Here is a 10,959-nt window from a genome sequence, read left to right on the forward strand (position 1 = left end):
TATATATATATATATATATATATATATATATATATATATATATATATATATATATATATATATATATATATATATATATATATATATATATATACACACACACACACACACACATATATATATATATATATATATATATATATATATATATATATATATATATATATATATATATATATATATATATGGCCTATCTATCTATCTATACACACACCATGATCAATAGGAGATAGAGGTTTTCTCCTCTGTTAGAAATAAAAATAAAAAAAAAACCTTCCAATTTAAGGCTGCTTCCATAGAAGAAAGAACCAAAGTACAGTACTGCATATGTGGACATAGCCCAAGTTAGGTTAGGTAATGATGAATTGGGTTTACTTTACATTGATAATTTGTAAACCATGCATTTTTTTTCAACTGATTAGCTCATGTCTTTTTATCCAATTCTGACCATTACCATATTAGCAGTGCATACCAGTCATTATTGGTATTTCCCACTGGAATGCACCATAGTTGTTTTTGTGTAAGGTTGGTTTGAAAAACTCAGATATGGGTGTATTGCAACAATAACAATGATAAAAAATTAAGATAACCAGTTGGAAAAATATATGGTTCATGTATTTGGCTAGAAACTGAAGTACTATGATACAAATACCATCCTCAGATGATCATGAAGTAAGGCGATGGCCTATAAAATTTATGGTTGAATAGTAAAATATTCAAACAAATTATCTACCCCATTAACATCTGCCAATAACAACCAAAGAAGTAACACAGTTAAAAATCTAAATGTTTTATGTTTTAGGTAAATATTAATTTTCAAACTACTGTATCTTCAAAACTGGATTTTAAACAGATTCCCCCAGTTATGCCGTATTACCACAGATCACTTAATTGCCTTCTTTCTCCAACTCCACCCCACCACCCTTCCTTTTATTTCTTTCTTTCTCTCTCTCTGTTTCTATATGAATTGGTGTACAGTACTTCCAAAATTGCTCCATCTTTAGCTCCACACCACCAGTGAGGTAAAATTCAAGCCGTGTTTTCAATATATAGTTTTCCTAAATCATAAATGTAGTTATTGCCAAACGGGTAAAATTATAGTTACGGACGGAACAACATTGTCAACAGAAAAAATGTTTTTCCTGTAGTAAATAATGTGCTTTAACTGAATCTGATCTTCACTTCAACAGCAAATAAACTGAAAATCCATTAGACTGTCTAAAAAACTGGGATATTTTTCAGAAAAATAATGGTTCTTGCTACGCCGTACGCTCGCGGAAAAAGAAAAACCATCAGGCTCTTACATACTGGCAAGAGATACATGCTGAGTGCGCAAGCTAATTCCATTAATTATTATTTCTTAGGCAATTAAGTTTTATTTGCAATGAAAATAAGTGTCATTTTCGAAGAAAACTGACCCTTTTCTATAGGAAACACCTGTCTATTAGTGGAAGAGCTTTTTCCCTCTATAACTATAATTAACCCGTCAAACGTTGCTGCTACACACACTGTGATGTGCTCATACTCTCCCAATGGACCATATTACTTGAAGTTTGTCATATTGACAGTTGGACACCTCTATGGCCAAGTTATGTTAGGTTATTTGTCTACAACGTGAACAAGTGCTACTTAGAGAAAACAGGAAAATAATCGGGAAAAATCCAATTGTCATAGAAAGAAAGAATTGAGCTGCGCACTCTAACATTAGCAATGTTACGCTAACATTAGCAACACTAAATATAATGGTTCGTTATGGCGGATGTTATTTACGAAGAGCGGAATTTTTTCTATAGAAAAAAGTCGTTTTTGGTATTATTACAGTTTCATCCATTATGCCATGGGGGTAAAGTTTTGGATTCAACCAAATTGGGAAATGTATTATATTAATATATTTTCCTAGTAAAGCACGTGATAACAAAACACTTCTTCTCAATACATTATTGTCGCTAATGCATACTTACAGAGAAAAAAAATATTTCAGGAATTGAAGGTCTTGACTTTTTCTAAGTTTAGTGTATATCTTTCCATGGGCACGCAAGGTAGCTCTTGTTCGTTTGTATGTCTGTTTTCATCTTACTTGGCTCCGCCCCATTGCGTAATGTGACAATATTTAGTTGAATGCGCATTTGCTCCTCCCACTAATGTCGCTCCTCCAATCAAAATACTACTGGGTTCTTTTCAAGGGTTATTATTGGACGATTCATTGGTCTCTCAGTCTTGTTTCAAGGATCTGTTTTTCGTGCAATATAACATTGTAAACAATACTATTTTGTTTTTTTCCCTATTTCATTATGGGAGAAACCCGTGATTGTTGTTTGTTTTCGGTTTTCAAAAGTTCCGGTTTCTATATTTTCTTCACACGTCACTTTACTGTCATGGATCCTCCGGTACGGTTGTGTGAAATATGTCGTTATTCCTATTTTGATGTGATCGGCCGATTTCATGGGAATTATAATGGAACTCCTGAAGTAGTGAATCGTTTTCTAAGGGAGCATTCCGTATTACCTTTAAGTGTCCAGTGTGGTAAATGTGATTCGCCTTTACATTTTCGTGAGGATAGACATGTGTGGTATTGTACCAAATCTGAACGTATTCCAGTACTTGATGATTCAGAAGAGGGTCAACCACAACCTTCCACATCTTCATCGTCATCTTCCGTTTAAGGTAAGAAGTGATTTAACAAAATATATATATTCAAATTTACCCCTGGTTAAAGGGGGGGTCGCAGGGGGGGCGAAGCCCCCCCCCCCCCGGTAGGGGTACAGGGCCCCTAGGTTAGGTTAGGTGGGTTTGTTAGGTTCTGTGGTGCCCTGAAAATTACTGTGGCCTTAAGGGGGGGTCGCAGGGGGGGCGAAGCCCCCCCCGGTAGGGGTACAGGGCCCCTAGGTTAGGTTAGGTGGGTTTGTTAGGTTCTGTGGTGCCTTGAAAATTACTGAGGCCATAAGGGGGGGTCGCAGAGGGGGCGAAGCCCCCCCCGGTAGGGGTACAGGGCCCCTAGGTTAGGTTAGGTGGGTTTGTTAGGTTCTGTGGTGCCCTGAAAATTACTGTGGCCTTAAGGGGGGGTCGCAGGGGGGGCGAAGCCCCCCCCGGTAGGGGTACAGGGCCCCTAGGTTAGGTTAGGTGGGTTTGTTAGGTTCTGTGGTGCCTTGAAAATTACTTTGGCCATAAGGGGGGGTCGCAGGGGGGGCGAAGCCCCCCCCGGTAGGGGTACAGGGCCCCTAGGTTAGGTTAGGTGGGTTTGTTAGGTTCTGTGGTGCCCTGAAAATTACTGTGGCTTTAAGGGGGGGTCGCTGGGGGGCCCTACCCCCCTCCCCCCGGTAGGCCTAGTTAGGGGTATGGGGGAGGGGTGCTGGAACATTAATTATTCATTTATTGCAAATATCATTCAATGCCCCAACACCCTCCCCCCCCCTTCCCCCACCCAAAACCCCGGTTCCCAAAGGGTGTCCCCCATAATTGGTGGGATGAACTAGGGTATACATAGTAAATCTCTAAATCGGTTGGTTTGCAGTCAAAATAAACGTTAAATTCATTGAAACCACACTATTTCTGATGCAACAAATATATTTTTATTGCATTTTTCCAAATTTGGCTGAAACTAAAAATTTACCATTATGGGAAATCTATTATAATAATATATTTCCCGAGTAAAGCAAGTCTTTAGTAGTATTTCTGTAAAATATTATCTGTCCCAAATGCCTAGTTCTTTATATATCGACGATCAAACTCACGCTACTCATGTCTTCCTCCCAGATTTTTTCCAAGTCTGTTGTTATTGTTGACTGTGTCTTGTATTTGCTTAAATGAGCCCTGTAACCACTATAATCCACAGACAAACTAGTTCACTATTAAGTCTTACACGTTTGGCCAATCACAGCGCCTGTCCACTATGACGTCATACATGTTTGCCCAATCACAGCGCGACAATACAACAGCGTGACAATACATTTTCTTACCCAGCCATTTCATTTCGTTCTTAGACATGGAGACCATAGAAAGCACGTCATCTCATGTTGCACAAGAAGTTGAAATTCCATCTTCTTGTCCTGACTGTTTCCTAACTCACAATGAATTTGTTGAAAAACTAGTGCATTTGTGCCAGAGACACAATTTAATTTTACAAAATAAAAATTGTCCTGCATGCCAAGGAACCTTCGCAACAGCTTCACGTTTTCCTCAAAGCAGCAACACATCTTTATGAACCAACAGTTTAAGGTAAGCTTCATTAATTTATAGAGTAAATTATAATGGTAATAGTATAACGATGTATACAGCAGTACCATCACTTTGGATATGGTTTGATGGATGTGTTAGGTAGTGGCTATAAGGGGGGGGGGGGGTCGCAGGGGCTAGGCCTAGGTAGGGGTACAGGGCCCTAGGTTAGGTGGTTGTATTAGGTTCGGTAGTGTCACGAAAATCACTGTGGCCTTAAGGAGGGGTCGCAGGGGGGCAGAGCCCCTCCCCCCGGTAGGCCTAGGTAGGGATACAGGGCCCCTATGCTAGGTTAGGTGGGTTTATTAGGTTCAGTGGTGCCCTGAAAATCACTGTGGCCTTAAGGGGGGGTCGAAGGGGGGGGGGGGGGTCGCAGGGGGGGTGGAGCCCCCCCCCCCCCCCCCCCCCCCCGGGGCCCCCCCCCCCAGTAGGGCTAGATAGGGGTATAGGGGGAGGGGTGGTGGAAGGATAAGTATTCATTTATAGCAAATATCATTTGATGCCCCCCCCCACCCAAAACCCCGGTTCCCACCTGGTGTCCCCCATAATTGTTGGGATGAAGTAGGGTCTTTCTGCATTCTGGAACAACTTGTTGTTTTAACGCCAATTACATAGTAAATCTCTAAATCGGATGGTATGCGGTCAAAATAAACGTTAAATTCGTTGGAACTACACTATTTCTGATGCAACAAATATATTTTTATTCCAGTTTCCCCATAATGGATGAAACTGTAAATTTACCTAGTTTTTTTCCCTAGGTTACATTGCCCTGTAATACGGTAAAATAATACCGATATATATATATATATATACATATATATATATATATATATATATATATATATATATATATATATATATATATATATATATATATATATATATATATATATATATATATATATATATCTCAAACTATTCATTTCCGAGACGAACGAATGTCATTTTCGACGAGAACGGACCTTTTCCTATTGAAACAAGTAGTTTTTCCCTAAGTTACATTATCTTGTAATAAACTACAATAGAACCAAAGGTCCATAGGCTAGGGGTATCATCGGCTAGCCTAAAATGGACATCAATTGGGTAGGTCTCGATTATAGTACCCAGTACTTGTTGCAAGTAAAATATAAACATCGGTTTCTGTTCATTTGAGAGGTATCTTATAACTAAAAACGAAAGGAACTTACTTTGTACATAGTTCATTGGTGAAATTGTGGATGTTTACTGATGGCGAGATAGAAACTTCTCTGACAATTCTAAAAAACTAAAAATCTCTGTGAAAATATTACTACAAGAAGCGTAGTAAGTACAGTTTATGCCGATGAATTAAACGAAGTATACGACACTTAACTCTTTGTATTAAAACAAAATAAATATGAACTTGTACTAGGGTTATGACAGTCAATGAGTCACAGTCACAGGCAATAACGTTTGGTCTAGTAACAACATCAGAATTGCCACAAACAGGACCAGCTGACCCGCTAAGCAATTGATATCTTGTCTTATCGATAGCGTTTTAAACTTTATTAAGTTATACATTCATTCAAATTTAAAAACTGTAGATGTTCATATTTTTTTTAGAAATAGTAAACTAACACTTAAAGCATGTTTTCTTATCCCACTTATTGATAGTCGCAGTTGGCACGCCTGCGTCACTGACGGACTAGTAATTATCAGGGTTGCCAGGTTTTCTAAATGAGAAAAGGTCAATTTCTAATCAACAGAGGCTTTAAAAGGTCAACCCATTAATAGAAAAAGGTCAAAAATATAGTATTTAATGCTCGGCTTTTTTCATATTACTAAAGGCCAACCTATTTAAATACAAAAGGTCAAATTTGAGGTTTTTTTTGGCCGGAAAAAAGGCCAAACTGGCAACCCTGGTAATTATTGCATAATTTTACAATGCCATGCTTGTATTTACGGACAAGCACATATAGCATTGACCCATAATACACAGGAAACGAAATTAACACATTCCTCAGAAATGAAGAGCATTTAAGAAAACTATTTGATAAAATAGTGACTCCGTTAAACAATCGCAATGACATTTAAAGCAGTAAACATAGATTATGATATTAGGATTATTAATTAGACAGAGTAAAAGAACTAACCAGTTGCCCCATTGCCAATATGTGAATTTATAGTGGAAAATATTTCACGCTTATCTGATAAAAAAAATCAAAATTATAGGTTTAAGTACTAGTATTTATGTGTGGGCAATGAGTTTCCTACTGTGAGTATGCCTATTCTGTTTTGAAATAAAAAATACACTAGGATTGATTATCAGAACTTTAATTCCAACAGACATATTCCAGATTTATTTTCTCTATTTTCAAAATACTATAAAATGCGATTCTTGGACAACTAATCATTTGGAAAGAGTTAAAGCTCTATCGGAGCACATAGTGATTATGCAGGCAATTATATTCTACGGAGACTGGCTATGTTCCGTCGTAAGTAATCTGTTGGAAATGATGGATGAGGACAAATGGGATATATTAGCTTTACTTGGCCTTGGTTAATTTCTTCGCACATTCGTGCATAAACTACTTATTAAAGATTTACGATTCATTGGTATTATTAATGAAACCTTTCTTTGAGTAGCTAAACTGCTACTTGTAAAGCAGAAAGAATTGTGTATAGATTGGAAATCTTAATTCGTATCATAAAACTATAAGATATTTGTTCCAGTTATGTAAATTAGATTCAATCTTAATTCGTAACTACAACTGCTGGTCTGCCAAAGGGGTTAACTACTACACTGTAATTGTTCAGTGGCTACTTTTCTCTTGGTAAAGGGAGAAGAGACTCTTTAGCTATGGTAAGCAGCTCTTCTAGGAGAAAGAAATTCCAAAATCAAACCATTGTTCTCTAGTCATGGGTAGTGTTATAGCCTCTGTACCATGGTCTTCCACTGTCTTGGATTAGAGTTCTCTTGCTTGAGGGTACACCCTGATACACTTTTCTATCTGATTTGTCTTTCTCTTGTTTTGTTAAGTTTTTTATAGTTTACATTATAATATTTATTTATATGCTGTTGCTGTTCTTAAAATATTTAATTTTCCCTTGTTTCCTTTCCTCACTGAGCTATTTTTCCTGTTGGGGCCTCTGGGCTTATAGCATCCTGGTTTTCCAACTAAAATTGTAGCTTAGCCAATAATAATAATAATAATAATAATAATAATAATAATAATAATAATAATAATAATAATAATAATAATAATAAAACCACAGATACAGAGCGAAATTCAAGTGGATGACAGAATTTAATTTTTCTATTTATGATGAAGAAATTAAATAGGCTCTAACCACTGTCAAAGAATTGAGGATATTAAAACAATTACAACTAAATTAAAGTGAAACTGAACCTATGTTTGAGAGAAAGAAAAATTAAGTTAAGATACCTTCACAAGGTTCAACTGAATATTGATGTCATTTTGATCTAAATCACCAGTAAAATTCGTAATTCAAGTATCACACTGAATTAAATCCAATAAACAACAATTTTCATCTTTCTATTAATCTAACATCAATGGAGTGGACTATTGTAACCCAATCTCTTATAATTTACCTTAGACACATCTTCGTAAGTCGAAAAATATAATTAACAAACCAGTAAGAAAAATAAGGGGTGTTGTACTCTACAGGATTATCCCTATATTAGTTGCATTGACTTGTCTATTAAAGCTAGAATCGTCTTTTGAATAAGTCTTACGACTTCAAGATATCAACACTGGATATTCAAAGTATATAGGAGATCCTGGAGATTGCTTTACACAATACGACCAACCAATCGTGTCAACACGAGTCTAGTCACGGATGGTTCCAAGTTATTGGAGCCAAGAAGCACATCGTCAGTGGGTTCCAGAACCTTCTAATGTGGGGCCCAAACATTATACACAATAATCTCCCTCTTGATATTAGTAATACTTAAGACACGAAGACTGCCACGAAGAAATTGAAGTCTCTCTTACTTTCTGAGTGTTAATGATATCATTGGTTTGGCAATTGATATGGACTACGCCGTAGGATTCTTTAAATATATATTCAAGAAGTTTGTAAACAACACACAAATGTTTCTATAGGACCTATTATGTGCATTTGGTGAAATCAAACCAGACTAAGCCTAGACATAGGCTTGCTTTTTTTTTTTCAACAGCGCACGCGAACACAGGCGTGTATATATATATATATATATATATATATATATATATATATATATATATATATATATATATATATATATATATATATATATATATATATATATATATACCAAGGCACTTCCCCCAATTTTGGGGGTTAGCTGACATCAAACAAATGAAACAAAAAAGGGGACCTCTCCTCTCTACGTTCCTCCAGCCTGACAAGGGACTCAACCGAGTTTGGCTAGTACTGCTAAGGTGCCACAGCCCACCCTCCCCCGTTATCCACCACAAATGAAGCTTCATAACGCTGAATTCACTACTGCTGCTACCTACGCACTCATACAAGGCACCGGAGGAAGCAGCAGGGCCTACCAGAACTGCGTCACAATTGCTCGCCATTCATTCCTATTTCTAGCATGCTCTCTTGCCTCTCTCACATCTATCCTCCTATCACCCAGAGCTTTCTTCATTCCATCCATCCACCCAGACCTTGGCCTTCCTCTTGTACTTCTCCCATCAACTCTTGCATTCATCACCTTCTTTAGCAGACAGCCATTTTCCATTCTCTCAACATGGCCAAACCACATTCATATCCACTCTAGCTGCTAACTCATTTCTTACACCCATTCTCACCCTCACTACTTCGTCCCTAACCCTATCTACTCGAGATACACCAGCCTTACTCCTTAGACACTTCATCTCGGACACATTCAATTTCTGTCTCTCTGTCACTTTCATTCCCCACTACTCCGTTCCATACATCACAGTTGGTACAATCACTTTCTCATACAGAATTCTCTTTACATTCATGCCCAGCCCTCTATTTTTTACTACTCCCTTAACTGCCCCCAACACTTTGTATCCTTCATTTACTCTCTCACATACATCTGCTTCCACTCCACCATTTGCTGCAACAACAGACCCCAAGTACTTTAACTGATCGACCTCCTCAAGTGACTCTCCACTCAACATAACATTCCACATTCGCAACACCTTCCCTTCTCGTACCTCTCATTACCTTACTCTTACCCACGTTAACTCTCAACTTCCTTCTCTCACACACCCTTCCTAATTCTGTCACTAATCGGCTAGGCTTTTCTTCTGCGTTTGCAACCAGTACAGTATCATCCGGAAACAACAACTGATTTACCTCCCATTCATAGTCCTTCTCGTCTACCGGTTTCAATCCTCGTCAAAGCACTCAAGCATTCACCTCTCTCACCACTCCATCAACATACAACTTAAACAACCACGGCGACATCACACATCCCTGTCTCAGCCCCACTCTCACCGGAAACCAATCGCTCACTTCATTTCCTATTCTAACACATGCTTTACTACCTTTGTAGAAACTTTTCACTGCTTGCAACAACCTTCCACCAACTCCATATAACCTCATCACATTCCACATTGCTTCCCTATCAATTCTATCATGCGCTTTCTCCAGATCCATAAACGCAACATACACCTCCTTACCTTTTGCTAAATATTTCTCGCATATCTGCCTAACTGTAAAAATCTGATTCATACAACCCCTACCTCTTCTAAAACCACCCTGTACTTCCAAGATTGCATTCTCTGTTTTATCCTTAATCCTATTAATCAATACTCTACCATACACTTTTCCAACAACACACAACAAACTAATACCTCTTGAATTACAACACTCATGCACATCTCCCTTACCCTTATATAGTGGTACAATACATGCACAAACCCAATCTACTGGTACCATTGACAAAACAAAACACATATTAAACAATCTCACCATCCATTCAAGTACAAAGTACAGTCACACCCCCTTCCTTCAACATCTCAGCTCTAACACCATCCATACCAGATGCTTTTCCTACTCTCATTTCATCTAGTGCTCTCCTCACTTCCTCTCATGTAATCCCTCTCTCATTCTCATCTCCCATCACCGGCACCTCAACACCTGCAACAGCAATTAAATCTTCCATTTCCATCTTTCATTGTCTCTTCAATTCTTAAACCAGCCTTCCATACTCTCTTTACTTCTTTCCAAAACTTCTTCTTATTCTCTTCATATGACTGACCCAATCCCTGACCTCACCTCAGGTCAGCTGCCCTCTTTGCCTCACTTACCTTGTACTTTATTTCCACATTTTTCTATCTATATCTTTCATACTTCACTACACTATTACTCTGCAGCGATTCTTCAAAAGTGTGTGTTCTTCAGAACAAAGTGGTATAGTCTGTGGAAGGACACTCCAAAATCAAACCATTGTTCTCTAGTCTTGGGTAATGCCATAGCCTCTGTAACATGGTCTTCCACTTATAGTCCTCTTGCTTAAGTGTACACTCGGGCACACTATCCCATCTTATTTTTCTTCTTTTTTTAAGTTTTTATAGTTTATTAATTGAAAAATCTATTCTAATCTTGTTACTGTTCTTAAAATATTTTATTTTAGTTGTTAATTACTTCTCTTATAGTTTATCTATTTCCTTATTTCCTTTCCTCACTGGGCTATTTCTCCCTGTTTAAACCCTTGGGCTTATAGCATCCCGCTTTTTCCAACTAGGGATGTAAGTTGGCTAATAATAATAATAATAATAACAATAATAATAATAATAATAA

General features: G+C 37.6%; 1 protein-coding gene across 2 annotated transcripts in view; it reads right to left on the reverse strand.

Annotated features, from left to right (window-relative positions):
- Ttc1 (Tetratricopeptide repeat domain 1) overlaps positions 1 to 10,959 on the reverse strand; it is a 538,489-nt gene that overhangs the window by 367,846 nt on the left and 159,684 nt on the right. Inside the window, exon 1 of one of the 2 annotated variants that reach the window (XM_068354056.1) lies at positions 5,400 to 5,584. The exons of the other annotated variant lie outside the window; for it this stretch is intronic. Within the exon in view, the coding sequence (XP_068210157.1) occupies positions 5,400 to 5,415 (16 nt within the window). The 5' untranslated portion in view covers positions 5,416 to 5,584. Of the gene's footprint in view, positions 1 to 5,399; positions 5,585 to 10,959 lie in introns of those variants that run through there. 2 annotated transcript variants of the gene reach the window in all.

Source organism: Palaemon carinicauda, chromosome 30, assembly GCF_036898095.1.
Source record: "Palaemon carinicauda isolate YSFRI2023 chromosome 30, ASM3689809v2, whole genome shotgun sequence".
NCBI lineage: Eukaryota > Metazoa > Arthropoda > Malacostraca > Decapoda > Palaemonidae > Palaemon > Palaemon carinicauda.